Genomic DNA, 19,253 nt, shown 5'->3' with positions numbered 1-19,253 from the left:
CTAGCATAATTACATCATCACCAGGATCACCAAGAAATACCACCACCCAGTGCCAACACTTATTAGGGAAAAAGGGGTGAGTGGGGAGAATCTGACCAGCTTTGGAATGATGTTAAATATGTGCAACAACTATTTTTGTCTACCCTAAATTTCTATTTTTATACCGGTCTAGTTAAATAGTACAATACCCCTAGTCTAGATTCAATTAAACCAGTATAAAAGCACTTATATAGGATAGTTTATCCCCATGAGGGAATAATAAGCTATAAGCATATATGGCACCTTTAAATTAGTATAACTGTGCCACCCTAGGGGTTGTACCAGTATAACCATTTTATTAATCACACCGCTAACCAAAATAGTTATATTGGTATAAAAACTGTGTGTAGAACCAGGCCTTATACACATGTAGGTACATTGCATAAGCCCATTCTCTCAGCTCATTTGTTCTGTTAGCATCCACAGTGGCTTATGCCAGCTTTCTTTCAACACCTTTGGGGAAGGGGTTGGGAACCCCTTTTACCCTTAGCTGTACCCAGGCTATTAGATCATTCCTGCCTCTACCTCTCTTAAGATGCGATATCAGTTTCCTTTTCTCTGAAGTCTCTGAAGACTGTACATATTACTGAAGTCTCTCCCAAACTACTAGTCTGTCAGACTATCAACTAGAGTACCAGCAAGTATTCATGGAAGGCTGTTTAAGAAATCCCTGAATATTGTCCTTTTCCTCCTTTGATGTGATAATAACCCAATTCAGGGCCAAAATACAATAAAACTACATTATTATTATCTAGGGTAACTTTGAATAAAAGCTGTGTGTTCTTTATATTGTTTAAGTTTCTCCTTTCCTAGTCCAATTTTTATCTCAATAATTATTTGCATTTAATAAATGTTTTTTCCTTCCTCCAACAGATTACATGGGATCTAAGGAGTGGGTCTTAAGCAGTTTCCCTAAAGAGTCATTTTCTCACTGATTGTATTTGACAATTCTCTGAAGAAAACAGTTAATTACTAGCGCCCTACCAAATTCATGGCCGTAAAAAACGCCTCACAGACCGTGAAATCTGGTCTCTCCCTGTGAAATCTGGTCTTTTGTGTACTTTTACCATATACTATGCAGATTTCACGACGGAGACCAACATTTCCCAAACTGGGGGTCCTAACCTAAAAAGAAGAGGCGGGGGAATTGCAAGGTTATTGTAAGGGGGTCACAGTATTGCCACCCTTACTTCTGCGCTGCCTTCAGAGCTGGGTGGCCAGAGAGCGGTAGCTGCTGGCCAGGCGCCCAGCTCTGAAGGCGGTGCTGCCACCAGCAGCCGGGCAGAAATAAGGATGCTATGGTATGGTATTGCCACCCTTACTTTTGCGCTTCTGTCTTCAGAGCTGGGCCCTCGGCCAGCAGCTGCCACTCTCTGGGTGCCCAACTTTGAAGGCAATAGTGCAGAAGTAAGGGTGGCAATACCATACCATGCCATCCTGGCTGCTGGTGGCAGCACTGCCTTCAGAACTGGGTGCCCGGCCAGCAGCCACCACTCTCTGGCAGCCCAGCTCTGAAGGCAGCGCTGCTGTCAGCAGTAGCACAGAAGTAAGAGTGGCAATACTGCAACACTCCTACAATAACCCTGCGACTCCCCCACAATCCTCTTTTGGGTCAGGAGCAGTGTTCCCTCTAATTTTTCCCACCCATGTATGAATTAATTTTGTTATGTGCACCAGTATGGAGGTGATGTGTGACATGGCGGGCCAGGGCCGGGTTGGGGCCAGGGGAGGGGTACCTCTCCCATGGCTGCAGCAGGTCCGTGCTGGGGCTGGGCTGGGGAAGGGGCGCATCTCCCTATGCCACGGGAGGTCCATGCAGGAGCTGGGTTGGGGCGCCTCTCCCATGGCCGTGGCAGGTCCATGCTGGGGCTGGGTTGAGGTGCCTCTCCCACGGCTGCAGCAGATCCAGGCCACGCTGGGTTGGGGCCAGGGAAGGGGCGAGTCTCCCCATGGCCGCGGCAGGTCTGTGGCTGGCCTGGGTTGGGTCCGGGGCTGGGGGAGACGCATCTCTCCCCACCACAGCCCAGAGTGCCTGCGCAGTGCTTAATAGGCTGTTGTGCAGCCACGCAGGAGCGCAGCTTAGAGGGAACTTAGGTCAGGACCCCTACAGTTACAACACCATGAAATTTCAGATTTAAATAGCTGAAATCATGAAATTTACCATTTTAAAAATCCTACGACTGTGAAATTGACCAAAATGGACAGCGAATTTGGTAGAGCCCTATTCATTATCATGCAGATAGAGGGAGCCTTTGACATAGAGTAGTTATTGCAAAATCTCCTTAAGAGAATCATAATTTACTGAACACAACATATTAAACTCACTGTAATGGATAAAATTCATATGGGGCTGCAAGACATTAACGTCACAGAGGCATTCAAGGGATATTTCATGAGTAATAGTGATAATGAGGGTTCAAATCAGGTAGGGTGAGGGGATGTTGAACCTGGATCTCCTAAGTCGTGGGTGCATGCTCTAACCACTTGCCTAAAGGTTATAAGGGTCCTCCTCTTCCTTCGTATTTTATGAGAAAGGGCTTAGGTGCCTAACTGCAGGAGAGAGTTCATAGCTGTTAATGGAGATAAGAACCTCTTGAAGATTCAGTGTTTTGCACGTAAAGTCCCTTTAAGAAGTGGGGCTTAGGCCACAAACCTCTCCTCAGCATTTCCTGTTGGCTAGCATATGTGACTCCCCATTCACCTTGTTGGCTTTTGTGAATCCCATTCTTAGGTGCCTAACTCTCCCCATGCATTGTATAGGAGCCTGGGCACCTCACTCGTGGTTGTGGATTCCATTAGGTGACAAGGCATCAAAGTCAGGTGTTGCAATGCTGAACTTAAGTTCCCTTTGTGAATCTAGCCCTCTGTGTCTCATTTTCCCCATTCCTAAAATACTATCTGCATACAACTGTCAAGAGGCTAAATTCATTCATATTTGTGAAGTGTAGATTCCTTCAGAAGGAACAATATAGAAAGGCAAACTTTGTTTATAGTAACACTGAATGAGGTTAAATACAAGTATAACTTATATTAAAACGATACATCATGATAACAAAGGTAAACTGTATAGCACCCCCGTACACACACACTTCCAGCGCGGCCCATGGGCTGCTCAGCAGTGAGCCATAGAGCATGCTATGAGAGCTCCTCTACTGGCCCCTATACCAGGACTTGCATATGATGTGCAAGTGCCATGGTGTGATGGAAAATCTCTCCCAAAATCTTATGACTAATGAAAAAGTAGTTAGAGGAAGATTGAATTGAATAGCTATTTTTACCAAAGTAGATTAGATCTCCATCAAACAGAAATTTTCTCAAAAAATATGCAAGTAAAGCAAGTTAATAATGCATTTTATTTCTCAATCTGTTTATCAAAATGCTTATCTCTGTATGTTTCAAAGGTTGCTAAAACCAGATTTAGGAGAATATCCTCCTAAATATTTTTGACATATGAAAAAGAACATCTTTCTAACAGAAACAAACTTCTGGATAAGCACAAAAGTAATTAAAAACCAGATAATTCAATGATGTGACATGAATTACATGATGAAGAAAAGTGGTGTGGATGAAAACATCCTCAAGACTAAAGGATAAAAATAAAGATGAATTATAGACAGGCTTCTTCTTGAGATGCAAAATTCTTACTCATATAGCTTCCCATACCTGCTTACTTAATGCTCCAGTCATGGATCTAATTTTAAACAGAATAACAAATGAATTTATTTTTTACTGTTAGCAGCTAGACATTGTATTGGATGTTATTCGAAGTATGTAACTCCCTCCTCCTATGGAATTGTGGTATAGTAAAATATGGACTGTCCTTGTACTAGAAAAGCTTTCTAACCAAGTACATACACAACAAAAACACCAGAAATGGAGGATAGATATCTGGTCACCCTTTCTAGAGGAGTGGTTCTCAAAGCCAGTCCGCCGCTTGTTCAGGGAAAGCCCCTGGCGGGCCGGACCGGTTTGTTTACCTGCCGCGTCTGCAGGTTCGGCCGATCGCGGCTCCCACTGGCTGCGGTTTGCCGCTCCAGGCCAATGGGGGCTGCGGGAAGGGCGTCCAGCAAGGGTTAACCACTTCACTGGGCAGAAAGGAGGAGGTTAGCCCTTTTAGATTGCACAAGCTGCAAGATGGGCAGTTGTGGCTTATTAAGCTTCTAGGAGCTGGAACTGACAGCTGTGCTGCCTAAGTGGGGGAAGTTATAAAAAGGAAGCAGAAGGCCCCAGAGGGAATTAGCTAGCTGCTCTCTAGCTTCATCCTGACTAGGGGGAAGGAGTAACTAGGGAAATTAACTTCCTGCTTGAACTAAGGAGGCCTATGCTACTGCCAAAGTGACCCCAATAAGACTGTTTTTATTTGCTTGTTAGTTGAAGTAGATGGAAAGAAGCTGCCCTGTGTTCTATTACATTTACGATTATAGCCAAGAGAACTGCCCCATCACTATGTTATTTTCCCAAGGCTGGGAGTGGAATGGATTTTCTATTTTTTGTTTTTAATATAATTTAATGTGACCCTAACCCATAGTGGTAGCTGGCGTTCTTGTTACTGGCTTCATAGTAGCAGATTGGGTTTCCTGCTGGAGAAGAAAAGAAAACTAGCAGTGCTCAGGTTGAAGCATCAGAGTTACATATGCTTGTAGAGTTATTAATACTATTTTTTCAATACATCAGTTTTTAATATGTCTATATCTTCAGAAAATATTAATTTTGCTATCTAAGTCATTGGTCTTTGAAATTATGCTTATCCATGTTCCAGGGCCATTTGAAAATTCTTCCAGTGCTGTAGGATGCTGGGAATTCAGTAACTTAAAAACATATCTGAGAAAGATGCTAGATAGTCAGGATAAGTAAAATGCTTATGCTTGTAAACTTATATGGAAATTATTACTGGCTACATACATTTTGTATCTTCCATTCCTAAAAGTAAAGGATCAGAGGGGTAGCCATGTTAGTCTGTATCCACAAAAACAAAGAGGAGTCCGGTGGCACCTTAAAGACTAACAGATTTATTTGGGCATAAGCTTTCATGGGTAAAAAACCCATGCATCTGAAGAAGTGGGTTTTTTACCCACGAAAGTTTATGTCCAAATAAATCTGTTAGTCTTTAAGGTGCCACCGGCCTCCTAAAAGCAAAGTGATTACCTCTCTCTTTGTATTCATTAGATGAAGGGAACAGAGATGCCCTGTTTTCAAAACATCTTGTCTTATTCTGTTAAAGCAGTTTTCTTTAAAATATTGAATTGTTTCACACTCTTGTAGGTTTCATTTTCCTTTCTTTAGAAGACAATTAATATACAGTTTGTTTTCACCACATTATAATGTGTTTTTAAAGAATCACAAAGAGATTCTAGAACTATAGTCAAACTTTAAAGTATCCCAGCTTGGCTAAAAATGACATGTGCTCGGACCAATTTATAAAGAAATAGAACAATTTATAAGCATGCTCCAGCTGAAATTAGTCTCTATGGCAGTTGGCCCAGGGAAACTCTGTGGGCCTTCTGTGCTTTGCAGCTGCAGAAGATAATTGCAAGTCTTAAGAGGAATTATCACCTTCCAGTAGCCAAGCAAATAATCACTTGAGTCACTTAAGAATTCTGTGATTTCCCCTTCTTAAAGATAGAGTCCTTAACTCACCCATCACAATTGTCCTTATTGACAAATAAAGCTTGTCTTAGACCATATGCATATTGGGAAAATACCATGTTAGAAAACATGCTAACATGCTCCACTGTGATGCTAAACATAACTTAGCAACTAATGTCACCAGGAACAAGTCATGTTTAAAAGCTGGTTAGCAGGTCATGGTTAATATCAGCTTCTCTTTGGCTGGTGAGATGACAGCACTCCTCCTGTTTCAATCTACTCTAATCACTATTGAAGTTAGTCAGGGACAGCCAATCATTAGTACAGTATTGGTGAGGAGAAGAGACAACTGCCCAGAAACTCCAACTGAGAATATCCTGTGCCAGATGAAGAGTGAAACAAAGACTGATACAGACAGGATGAAACAATGAATTCTTCCAAGCCTATGCTGAGGCTGTATTACAGGCCAAGAAAATCTTCTTTTCAGCCTCCATTGAAGCTCCCAAATCCCAGCCCAAGGAGCTATCCAGGGTGGTAAACCACTACACTAATCCTGAGTGTCTACAGTCTGCATCAGAACCAACTACTAACAGCTGCAAAGAACTATCATCCTACTTCACTGAAAAGAAAATGCACATTTGGGAAGGCTTCTCAAACAACCTGGATCCACTCCACCTGCACCCACCAATCAACAGCCTGCATTCCAAGAGTTCAGTATATTCACTCAACATGAAATTCTGGACTATAAGAGAACCCTAAAGGAGTTTCAACCCAAGACTTTTGAATCTGATCCATGCCCTTCCTGGTTTGTGAAAGAATCATGGATAATTGGTGTCACTCATGATGAAATCAGCAAATGCCTCCTTCAAGGGAGGAATCTTATCTTCTTCCTTCAAACACAAAGTTGTATGACCAACACGAAAGAAACCCACCATGGATACATTGGTTCTAGCCAACTACTGCTCATGTCAAACCTTCAGTTCCTTAGCAAGCTCAAAGAGAAGCTAGCCAAAGGCCAACTACAATCCCATCTTGTACAAGACCAAGTACAATCTGGATTCAGTATGAGACAAGGAACTGAAACCACTTTAGTGGCACTGCTGATCTGCTATCAATGGATAGAGAGCAGACATCCATTCATATTCTCTTAGACCTTTCTGCAGCATTTGACTCTGTTGACCATAAGATACTGCTATCTCACCTGAGGGAGGTGGCAGAGCTCCAGGGCAATGCACTGAAGTGCTTTGAGTCCTTACTGAAGGGATGCATCCAACTAGTAGCAATGGGAAACTACCTCTGCCACTAGACTGATCAGTTATGGAGTCCAAAAAGGATCAATTCTCTCCTTGGTCCTATTCAACATCTCCATGCAGCTACTAGGTGAACTAGTCAGACGACATGGCCTCAATTGCCAGCAATATGCAGAAGAAACACAGCTCTACCTATCTTTCACCACATATGACCTCACCACGACCAAGATGAGCCAGTACTTGGATGAGATCAGTTCATGTTTGAAGAGCTGGTTGAAGCTGAACGGGACAGAGCATATGCTGGTGGACATAGGAAAGCATTCTGAAGAGTCTGCAGCCATGGCACAGTTGAAGGTACACACCCACAACAGGTCAGTTCAGTCCATAGCTTAGGAGTGCTCTTGGATTCCTTGCTGACACTAAGCTGTCACCTAGCAGCATCCAAAAGAAAGGCTTTCTGGCATCTCCGGTTAGCTATCCCATCCTGACAAATGATGGCCTCAATTATACCTTTATCACCTCTTGTCTAGACTACAGCAATGCAATATACCTAGCCATGAAGGCTTTAGTGCTTAGGAAACTCCAACTGTTACAGAATACTGCAGTGTGTCTCCTCAGCAACAAAGGCTACTGAAAACACATACGACCTGTCCACCACTCTCTACACGGGCTTGCTATAGAATTTTGAATCAAGTTCAAGGTCTTGGTCATTATCTTCAAGGTGTTACATGGCCCGGGCCCAGGATATCTAAAAGAAACAATGGAAATGAAGATTGTGGTTAACAACTCTGTTCCTTTGGACAAGGGAACTTTCTACAATAAGGATAAAGCTCATCTGTCCAGGAAACACGGCTTTCTTGGGAACTAGTCCCAGACTGTGGAACGAACTCCCACAGAAAACAAGGACCATCACAAATCTTACCACCTTCTGTTCCAAGTGCAAGGCACATTTCTTTTACCTTTTGTTCTCTCTCATCAATGTATAGGGGTATGTGTGTAGTATTATGTGACTTTAACATTCCACTGCGCACACTTCTCCTGCTGGGGAGAGGATGATTCATGTGACAGATATTAGTTACATTACTTATTGCAGTATTGGAAGGCGCTTTTGTCAATGAAAGTAACGTTGGTGTAAAGCCGACAAAGTTATTCTATCTGCCATTTGTGCATAGCTTACTGCTTGCATTGGCGCTGCACCTATTAACTAGGAGTGCCTGTGTCAATGTAAAGTGTTGTACACCATGGGTAGGCATCCCAGTGTGCTGCGTGCTGCTGTATGGCACAGTGCCTTCTGGGAAGGTTTCACAATGTGTTGTGGGACAGAAATGACTTGCCTAGGGATCTCTGGAAGCTAGGGGTCACATTCGTAGTATGCAACTTTCTGCAGCCCATAATGCCATCCATATCCCATAAATTTTCTTGCCTTTTTTTTAAATCCTGCAAACCTGTGCAGCCCTCCTTGGTGTCCACCATCTTTGACCATAGCATGGAGCCTGCACAGTGCTGCACTATTTTCATGAACATTGCAGATATAGTACAAACAATCCTCCAGTACTTTCAGACCCACAGGAAGAACCGCAACAGTGGGAAACATGATTATTTCTTCAAGGACAGACTATTAAAAAGACATAGCAAAGAACAATTCAAGGTTATTGGTGGTGTTCGTGGAGCAGCTGCAGCTGGTAGAGAACTCCTTCTGGGCCAAGGAAATGAGCACTGACTGGTGGGATCACATCATCATGCAAGTTTGGGACGATGAACAGTGGCTGCAGAACTTTCTGATGCAAAAGGCCAGATTTTTGGATCTGTGAGCTGAGCTCACCTCAGCCCTCGTGTGCAGGGACACGAGAATGAGAGCTGTATTGACAACTGAGCAGTGAGTGGGGATCACGCTCTGGTAGCTTGCAATGCCGGATTCCTACCTGTGAGTGGGAAATCATTTTGGAATTGGAAAGCCCATGGCAGGGAGGGGCATTGTCATGCAAGTGTTTGGGACCATTAATTATGTCCTGGTACACAGGACTGTGACTCCTGGCAATGAGCAGGACATAGTGGATAGATTTGCAGCAATGGGGTTCTGTGGGGTGCTGATGGGGTCTCCACCAAGTATGGCATACAGCTTGTTGTAAAAGTGGCAGGTCTATGGCTCAGCATGAGAATGAGAGTTGGCCTCCTTGGCCTTGTGATATGTCTGGTGCAGTTCCTTTGCTTTCATGCAGTACTGCTGCTGATCCCTGTCATACCCCTTTGCCTGCATGCCCTGTGGAATCTTTTCGTAGATGTCCACATTTCTACAGCTGATCCGTAGCTGTGCCTGGACAGCCTCTTCCCTCTGTAGGTCCAGGAGATCCAAAATCTCTTGTCTACTCCAGGCAGGAGCGCATCTAGTACATGGAGCCAGTGGGGTCAGCTGTGCATAAAAAGAGAGAGTTGCTAGTTGAGCTTGTGGGGTGTTTAAAGGGTGGGGGCTTCCGGCCTCCATGACCCTTAGGCAGTGGAGTTCACAATTGTGATCAGAATAGTCACTGTCAGGCATTGTGGGAGGTGTGTTAGGGTTGACATAGAGAGATAACCTGGGTGACACAATATCTTTTATTGGACCAACTTCTGTTGGTGAAAGAGACAAGTTTTCGGGCCACACAGAGCTCTTCATAACGGTTGACATAGGTCACCCAGTGTCTACACTTGCACTGTGTCACCCTCTATAGATCAACCATGGCTGATTGCTGTTCAGGGAGGCAGTTATGTTGTGTTAACTGGCTGCTTCTGTTGGCCAGAGATAAATATGAGTGTAGACTTATGGACAAATAGGTTGACATGAGGTGACTTACACTGACCAAACTTTGTAGTGTAGACCAAGTCTCATATACTATGGTGATGAGTGTCGTATCAGAACCTACAGAGTATAGAATAGCCATTGGGTGCTGAGCTCTTTTAAAAACTGGCTCTAACTTTATTTTTAGGCACATAAGTAAGTGATCTGCTTTTTTTCCCAAAAGTGCTGAACATACAGCAGCTTCCGTGTCTGCAATAGCAACTTCAAGCACCTATTATTTTTATTTTTTTTGGTGAATCTTGTTTTAGGAACAAAAAGGAAACAGTCAGAACACCTCTCCATATACTCCTACATAACTTTATAATTTAAAAAAGAACTGTGGAGAATGAGCTGTGAAGTCCTTGCTCTTCCTCCTTCCATCCCACCCTCTCTTCTTTGCAGTTTCTGGTAGATTAGAACACAATAAATTCTAACACCTATTTGGATGCAAGTGGGATGGAGAATAAGCACCACTGAGTTATCTGGCTTTCATCTTGGTTAAACTTTCACATAAAAGATGGAAGTTAAAGGGAATTGGAGAGGGTGAGAGACTCAACAATGGGTGGTTGTGTGTGCAAATTCCTCTAGATATATGAGCTTACATGTAAATCTGATCTTTTTGCTGAGTGATCAGCCCACCAACAAAGCGAGATCTGCAACATTCCAGAATAATATGTGTAGTTCAGAAGGTGGTGGATACATTGACAGTGCATGCTTAACCTGTACAAGTATGTGGAACGTGAACACTTGCTAGAGTTGTAATTACTGAGGGAGATGTGTGGGATGTAGGTGGTATTTCCTTATCAGTCAGAGTCTGAGACAGAAGGAAGTGTCTTGTGAAGATGCCAGTTTGTCAATGTCAGTGTGTGTGTGTGGATGCTCTGGCATGGTTATGAAGTATTTTGTAACCTGTTATTTCCTTGCTCCTTAGGGCATGGGTGAAATCACTTAACTAACCGTAATCCCTTTTCAAATGAAGCTTTTAAAACGGAATATTATAGAATACATACTACAGGGAAATATCTTTTTTTAAAATATGGGCAAGGCAAACTGATGTTCCCACAGGATAAGGATCTTCAAACTAGGCACGAGAGAGATGATGGATCTTCCCGGTGAAGCGCCATGGGGCTGCCAGTCACGGCAGCGCACCGTGACCGAAAGCCTGGGGCTGGGGGACTGCACGCCCCGGTGCCTCAGGGCAGCAGCGGGGTACCGCTGTACCGCTCGTCCAGGGCTGATGCCCGCTCCAGAGGCCAGCAGGGGCCCTCCTACGCAGGCGGGTGGAGGCAAAGGGGAGCGCGGTGCGGTGACAAGCTCGCGCTCCGCGGGCTCGCCGAGCTCAGGTAGGTGGCGGGACGAGTCTTCGCTAGGCTGGGGGACGGGCTGGCTCCCCACACGCCCCCCGTGACATGGAGACAGCGGGCCCCACTCCGCCCTGGGAAGGCAGCTGGCTTTCCCCAGCCTGTCCCCTCCCCCTTTTATTAAACGGGGTTTTCCCTCCGCCCCCCACTTACCCCGACGTTACCGCCTCCGCCCCGCTCCGCTGCGGGAGCGGACCCGAAGGGCACAGTGAAGGCAGAGAGGCTTTGTTGCTGCCAGTGCGCATGCTCGGCTCTCTCGGGCATGCGTATTGGTCAGGAGGGAGCCTAATCTCACGCTGCCCCCTGAGCCGTTCCCGCCCAGGGGCGGGGTCGCCGGACGCGGAGCGCGGCAGGCGGAGGAAGCCCTGGGGAGGAGGCGGGGCCCTTTGAGCGAGCGGCGCAGGCGGCCAGGCCAGGATGCGCCTGGCATCCCGCGGCAGGCAGCCCGCCATCCCCGTGCAGCGCCAGCCGCCTCTCCTCCGCCCGGGCCCGGGGCGCTGAGCCGCCCCCTCCCCTCGGCTGCGCCATGGCGGCCCCCGGCAACATCGTGTCCGTTATGGCGAGTAAGACCAAGACCAAGAAGAAGCACTTCGTGGCGCAAAAAGTGAAGCTGTTCCGGGCCAGCGACCCGCTGCTCAGCGTCCTCATGTGGGGGGTCAACCACTCGGTAAGTGCGGGGCTCCCCGGCCTCCCTCCCTGCGCCGGGCTCCCCCAGCGCCCGCCCCTCCGCAGCCCCCCGACCGCCCAGGCAGCCGGGGACCGGGGCATCCATCCCCCTCCTGCGTGGGGGGCAGCGCCTCTTCCCGCGTGTGGGGGGCGCCTCTCGGGGGTGACAGCGGGTGCGCGGCGCCCCGGGCCGGGCTGGCGGGGGGCTCCGGGCGTCGTGGAGCTGCCGGGGCCGTTCTCGTGGCCGGGCTGCGCCGCTCGCCCTGGGGCTGCTGGCTCGCAGCGGTTGCCGTGACCGGCCGTGGCGCAGGGCAGCGCGGTGGCGGGGATCGGCTCGTGCTCTGCCGCCAGCCCGCTTGGCTTCGCCGCCGCTGCTGGGGACGGACGCGGTTGGCGGAGTCGCGGTGAGTGTCCGGCGGCAGCAGCAGAGAAGCGGCTGCTGTAAAGGGGAGGGGGCGAGGGAGGCTCGCTAGCCGCAGCCAGTGCAGCCTGCCTCCCTCCCCCGCCTCGAAAGCACGGGTATTTTAGTTGTCTGAGCCAGAGAGCGAGCTGGGGAAGTCGGAGAAGCGCCGCCGGCTTGCAGTGCTGCAGTCCCCTGTCTCTGAATCAGCGATAGCGGTCGTGGAGCGGAACCCGTGCGGTGTTAATCTGATTATGAGGAGGAGGAAAGCTGAGACATGACCACTGGGTCTGGGCAGAGCCATAAAAGTTTGCATATCTACATGCATATTGTCCCTGATCTGCCGTACTGCTGCAGCAGCCGGGTGGGAGAAAACTATTTCGCTTCTCATGGCTTTGAGGTCTTCAGTAGCTAGGGGTGTGTGTGTGTTATGTACATGTCTCACCTTCCCACCCCTCCCCCTTTGTGTAACTGTGACGATTGTTAAAACGTGAGACTACTGGGGTCTAATGTCTGCATTAAACCTTTCTCCAGATAAGGAAAGGTGACTGCATAGCTGATCGAGTGCCTGGGGTAGTCTGTGTCCTATTGATCAGTGATGCAATTTATTAAGCAGTGGGCAAAATACATAACAGAGGAGTCCATTAAGTCACAATATTTCTCATTATGATTTGGGCTGTTCTACCTTCCCAACAAGATCTGTTCTTAAGAAGCGGGCATATTGGATGTACTATGGTAATAAAAGCAATTATAAGCTTTTAACTTCTTGAGTTCTGGTACCTCAAAAACAGTTTAAGCAAATGTTTCTGTTTTTTGTTGGGGTTGAGAAGGTTTTTTGTGTGCTCTTGAGATGGTAAAACTGCCAAATGGCAACATTTGCCAAGTGTCATATCACTCTGCAGGTGATATGCTGTTATAACTACATGCTGTCAAGGAATTTAATGTAGCCAGATACATAAAAACTAACTGTGGCTTGAGTGTTTAAAATTGGGAGCCTAATAATGAAGGTGTCACATGCATGGGGCATTATGTGACTCAAGACACAGCTTTGCTTCTTTAAATAGCTAATGCAGACGGCTAATGATGTAGAGTCTAAAGATCACCTAAATCCAGACATTGGGGAGTAAAGTCAAAAGCTTTTTGGTCTCTTATGTTAGTTTTTTATTGGTCGTGTTAGCTCTGTACTGTCACACATGATATTTTCTATTAATGGAGGCACACACAATTGATACTTTGGAATTCTTGCAACTAGTTAATAGGAGATCTAGCTTGAGATCACTGGATAAAAGCAGACATTTCAGTACAACAATAAAGGTGGTCTTACTACCAAAAATCAGACTCTCCTTGCCATGCCACCCAACCCCTCTGGTCCTGCTTTTTTTGTAAAGTTCAACAAAAGGATTTTTAAAGAAAATTATGAAAAGGTCAATAACCTCATCCCAAACCTGTAGTCCTCAGTCAACAATTTAATCATTCGATCATACACCATTTAACAGACTTGATGATTTTTTAAAAGAAAATCTGTAGGTTCAGATTTCTTTACAATGGTGGGCAAGCTTCATTATCTCCATGGAGACAGATAAAGTAACTAACTCACAGAGGCTATGTGACTTGCTTAAGATAACAGAAGTAATTGATGGCAGATCTCAAAATAGATTGCAGATCTCCCAAGGGACAATTGTATTTGGTGGCATCTTGTATACTGGACAGGTAAGGGAGGAGAAAGTATATATTACCTTTTGTCACTATTATTAGTCCTAGCAGAAAAGACCAAAATGTGTCTCCCACCCTAATGGTAAAGTAAGTAGCAAACAAGACAACTTCATGTATGACACTTATCAAATGCTGTTATAGAGCAGTTTGAATTATGTTTCCTTCAAGCTTAAAGCTTCTGCATATCGGTTAAGGAAATATAGCAAAATCTAAGTGTAAATAACTTATGGGTTAGTAAATCTTGCTCATTTCCTGTCTTTCTCCCTCTTTCTTCATTTCTTTCATATCTCTAAAATTCATTCTGTCCCACATATCTTTCTCATTCTGTTCATTGCCCTCTTTTCCTTCTGGGGGGAAAAACAGCCTCTCCTTCTTGCTGTTTCTCATTCACCACCTGTGTCATTTTTCTTCCTAAGGTGCAACATTGGGGAAAGAAGGTTGAGTCCTTTCTCCCCTGTTGCAATCCTGTCAGGTTCTTCACATTCTTTGTCTCTTCCCTACTGCTCCACACCCACAAATAACTTGAACATTAAGGTGTATAGTAGGATGAATTCTGCAACTGTGTGGGAATGAACAGTTCACTTCCTAGCTGTGTCCTTTTTTTCACATGCTCTGAAGAGACGGGAGAGCAGAGGTGCTGTCAGTTGGCTAGATACAAGAGTGAGGTGGCATGTAGGGAGCTGTGCCTCTAGTGATGAGAAACAAATTTCTGTGACGCTATAGAACATGTAAGACAAATCTGGTATGTATGATGCAAGACTTTAGAGCAAAATATGGAACTATTGTATGAAATGCAGAAAAGATGAGAAGCTTCCTTCCATTGTGAAAACTATTTTTTTGTGTATGAGGCATTCTGGACAAGAGGATACAGAGTAACATATTGTTCCCTACACTTTGAGTTGAAAATAACAAACTAAAAACTTGCTAGGGCTCAAGTGAAATATCAGTGTTTTAGCAGTAAACTTACTTAAAATAGTCAGTTTCATGTGAGAAATGTTTGATTCTTTGTTGGCAGGAAGTGGTTCTGAGCATGAATGCGTGATATACAAATCTTCCCATGGTCAAAAAAGCATAAACTTATAAAGATTAGAGTGAATAAAATGAATTTATATCCACACTAGCCTGTTGCATTTTATGTCAATGGAGGAGGAAGAATTTTTAAATGACTTCTCATCTTGGACAGTATTGAAGCAAAAGGACATCTGAAGAGGGGAACTTTGAGGTTTATCCTGCAACAGAAAAGTAACAAAGTAGCTTTCAGCAATTGTGTTACAGTGCCAAGATTATGACAATTTGGCAGCTCATAAGAGATCTGGAAGAAACGGGGGGGATATCTGGATTCATCAAGGACAGAGGTTGGAGATACTTCAGAGTCAGTAACAGAATAAACTGGAAGCCACGAAAGACTTGGACTATTAAATGAGTGTGGCTATAAAAATAAAAGAATGTGAAGTCCATAGTGATAGTAATGAGACTAATTAACCAGACACAGAATAGATTACATTCATTAGAGGAAATAAGACTGACAGTAAGTGTTGGCAGTCTTAGATCTGCTTTCTAATACTAAGTATGTACATCAACCGACAAAGAAAGGAATAATGCCAGATTTTGAGATTTTGTAATACAGAAAGTATAATAGAAGACAAAAAGAAAGGAGAGAATATGTGAAGCAGTCACTGTATCCTGTATTTGAAATATAAATGAGACAAGAAAACACTGAAAGGGGAAGGAAATTGACAATTTGGAGTATATTGAATGAAATCAGATTCAGTGATGGTAGTGAACTGGGGAGGGGTGTTATAAGAAAAGCTCTGAAATACTACTTGTGCATAGGCGGCAAAGAGTCCTGTGGCACCTTATAGACTAACAGACGTATTGGAGCATAAGCTTTCGTGGGTGAATACCCACTTCGTCAGATGCATGTCCGACGAAGTGGGTATTCATCCATGAAAGCTTATGCTCCAATATGTCTGTTAGTCTGTAAGGTGCCACAGAGCTCTTAGTTTGGATCTGGAAAAGCGGCAAACACGGCTACCCCTCTGATACTTGTGCATAGTGATGAGTTCTAATTATTAACAAGGTTCAAAGTGCCTTACTAAGGTATTGTTGTGAATTCCCATTCCCTTGGGGAGAAGGGGTGAAATCAAGCAGGATTCCTTCCCCCCCCCGGGATCTGTGCTTGCTTTTTTTTTTTGGGGGGTCTTCTGTCATTTTGAACTTGTAAAACCACAATATGTTCTGAAAATCTCTTCATGCTAGAAACATCAAGGTTTAATCTGAATCTGTAAATGAAAATTGATCTAAAGTAAAAAAGAAAATTGAGAGCACTCAGGTTCTGATGCCTATTGGAAAACAAAGTTCTAGAGCTGTCTAGAAGCCTAGAGGGAAAGAATACGTAGTTGGTGGTGACTGGAGAGATAAGCAGGGCTGCTTGATGGAGATATGAATTGTTAAGGAGCGGGAACTTCTGGAAAGTAGGCAAATATCACGTGATTTTTTTAAAGCTGGCTAGCAAATCTGTTTTAGTCTTTATAGGTGAATTCACTAGGTGGTTCTTCCATTCTAATCACAGTAAATATAAAAGTTGCTACTCAATAGTGCAAATGCATGACTAGAGACTGAATTTGACTCAACATGCCTGTACTTGAAGGACGTGATGGGAAACTAGCAGTTGATTATATTACAAGTATTGTAACTGAAGTAATGTAAACAGTTTTTCTAAAGTTAATGTAAACATTGTCCAGAATACTCAAGTAGCAAGAAAGAGAGAGCACTTGTGCTCATTTTAAAATGACAAAACTGATTTATTTGGAGTATTGCAGATTAAATATGCTATTGAATGAAACTTGGCCTATTGAAGTAGAAGAGTAGAACATGGAGTTTGATTCTCCAGATGAGAGATTTTTCATGTTGCAATCATAGTAACCTCAATGATAACTTAAGTCCTTGTTTCATGTATTCAAGCAGTTCTCCACATGTGCATAATTTAGGAGTAACCTTATCTATTGGAGTTGGACACTTGAAAATGGCAAAGATGACTTTGGTTATGCTATTAAAACAAATAGGGCTCTATCCTTGGAATGGGAGAGAAGGGTGGAGGGCCAAGGTGATTGTATGCCACCTTTGTATCTTCCCCCAGAGCTGCAAGGGGTTGGTTTAGTACGAGGATGAAGTTAGAATGATCCTGTGTCTACTGTTGTTTATGCTGGTATCCCCTAGAACAGGGGTTCTCAAACTTCATTGCCCTGACAACAAAAATTATTACATGACCTCAGGAGGGGGGGGACCGAAACCCGAGCCCACCCCAGGTGTGGGGGACCGAAGCCGAAGCTCAAGAGCTACAGCCCCAGGCCCCAACAAGTCTAAGATAGCTGTGGCAACCCCATTAAATCAGTCGTGACCCACTTTGGGGTCCCGACCCACAATTTGAGAACCGCTGTACTAGGTGGTTGTTTTTGCCAGCTGGGATTTGGTGATCCCCGATAGCACTCCCAGGTACTTTTCAGCTGACGGCCCTACTTGTCTGCTGTCTTGATTGCAGTGTTTAAGAACTTGGATGGAGCAATATGCAGTTTTCTTTTCAGACAGAAAATCCTGAGCTACATTAGAACTCCTTTGCCCCACTTGGCATATAGGCAATGTGCAACGGTGGTGTTACTTAATTGTAAGCTCCTTATTTTGGTTTCATGTATACCTTATTTTGAGTAAATAGGTTTATAAGGTGAATTGCAGTTTGTTTCATAAAATCTTTTCCCTTCCCCCTTTTGGTTTCTAGGCATTAGGAAAATAACATAGAAACGAGATTATTAGATATCTACAATATCAGGAAGGATGATGGGAAGATTGAGAAAATACTAAAGCTCAATTGCAGTTTTTATTCAAACACTTTGTTAGATGAGGTTTTAAAGGACTCATCTACACACAGTAGTAGCAGCAGTTGCCACTCAATTCCAAACAAGCTATAGGAGTGAGACTGAGATGAGCAGTACAGCTGCTATCATGGTTCACTATGCTTCTGATCCCTTCGCTTCTTGAGCTGATTTTTTTTGTATCCAGTTTTGAGTAGAGAGACCCTCTTCCTCTTTCCTTATACATTTTAAAGTAATAATTAAGACTGTTTAACACCTGATGATTTAAATCCGCAGCTTTTTGTCTTGTAGCATCAGCTGTCTGCACCACAGATTACTCAAGAAATATCTGTTCAGGGGAGGGAGGGGCCAGGCATACCAACTGTACTAGCAACTGCGTAGCTATTATTCATAGCAGCGATGAATGCTGTTATTGCAGTTGTCAAAATAGTAGCTTTCTCAAGAGAAGGAAATGGCAAGACTAGAAGCTGAAGGACTCGATGCGAATTCAAAATATATTAATGATAGACTTGAATAAAAATACTGTAGTATTTTTTTGAAAGAAGCAGACATTAGAAGACACTAGGAGAAGACTTTCCAAGGGGAGACAGGCGGAAATAAAATGTGGTTTATTACACCAACAGGTGTAGGTAATAAAGCAGCTAATAAAGCAATTAGAACTATAAAAAAATGTCAACTGGGCATCACGCCCAGATACACTAAATCCTAGAATACTGAAGAAAATCGCAAAGGAAACAGGAAAGCCTTTACTGGAAACCTAGTTCACTATGCTGTAGGTGCCACAAGAGACTTGGAGAGTGTTTGGCTCTTATGTCCCAGGGGGACACCAGGAAAATACATACCTGGAAACTTGACTTCTACTGTGTGAAAGGTATTTAAAACTCTTGAAGGAATACGGACAGGATTGATAATTCAGTAAAGGATAACCAACATAAGGTAATGAAAGGGGGACCATGTATACATGACTTGCTTGTTGCAAAAATGTCGTGCAGTTAGTAATCTCCTCCAAAATCCAAATACATCTTTGATCACACACACAGATTAAGATGCACATTAGGTGTGAAACAGGAAGAGTTAGCAAAGTCGGTCTTAAAGTAGATCACTGGGAAAGCTGTTTCAGTCTGTAATAATTTGAGTTTATGAACTAGGATGTTGCGAAGGCTGATCTTTTTCCACTTGACATCGGAAATAGAGAACAATTTTCTAAATTTAACAGGTTTATTAACCTTCACAGGGAGAGGCAGGATTTAGCGGAGCAAACAAGTTAATAAGGAACATAAGAATTGTCTTACAGGTTCATGCTTGTGCTTCATCTAGTTTTGTAATCCACTCTCTGATAGAGGGAAATACCAGATGCTGTAGAGAAGGTAGAAAAAGGCCCAAAGTGGCAGGGTACAGAATTAACAGCCCAGAGGAAGAAACTACTTACGGTCCATCAGTAAGAGGCTGTCTTGTACTCTGAGGCAGAAGGGTTTATATCCCTCCTATTCATTTGGGTGGCTCTTTAAATCCTATATAATGTAACTGGCTTTTCTCACTGTCCATGTAGGTGTC

The 19,253-nt window shown here is 44.2% G+C and overlaps 1 protein-coding gene across 4 annotated transcripts in view; it reads left to right on the top strand.

The window, feature by feature from the left end:
• Nucleotides 1-11,378: 11,378 nt before the first annotated feature.
• The window catches only part of PIP4K2A (phosphatidylinositol-5-phosphate 4-kinase type 2 alpha), a 192,367-nt gene continuing 184,492 nt past the window's right edge, over nucleotides 11,379-19,253 (top strand). The window contains exon 1 of one of the 4 annotated variants that reach the window (XM_007058472.4): nucleotides 11,379-11,718. In XM_007058472.4, coding sequence (XP_007058534.2) covers nucleotides 11,578-11,718 — 141 coding nt within the window. In that variant the 5' untranslated portion in view covers nucleotides 11,379-11,577. The remainder of the gene's footprint in view (nucleotides 11,719-19,253) is intronic. The other 3 variants (XM_037890842.2, XM_037890843.2, XM_027820984.3) reach the window with 3 other exon arrangements.

This window comes from Chelonia mydas, chromosome 2, assembly GCF_015237465.2.
Source record: "Chelonia mydas isolate rCheMyd1 chromosome 2, rCheMyd1.pri.v2, whole genome shotgun sequence".
NCBI lineage: Eukaryota > Metazoa > Chordata > Testudines > Cheloniidae > Chelonia > Chelonia mydas.
The sequence above is the reverse complement of the archived record's forward strand: the minus strand, read 5'-3'. Positions and strand labels throughout refer to the sequence as shown.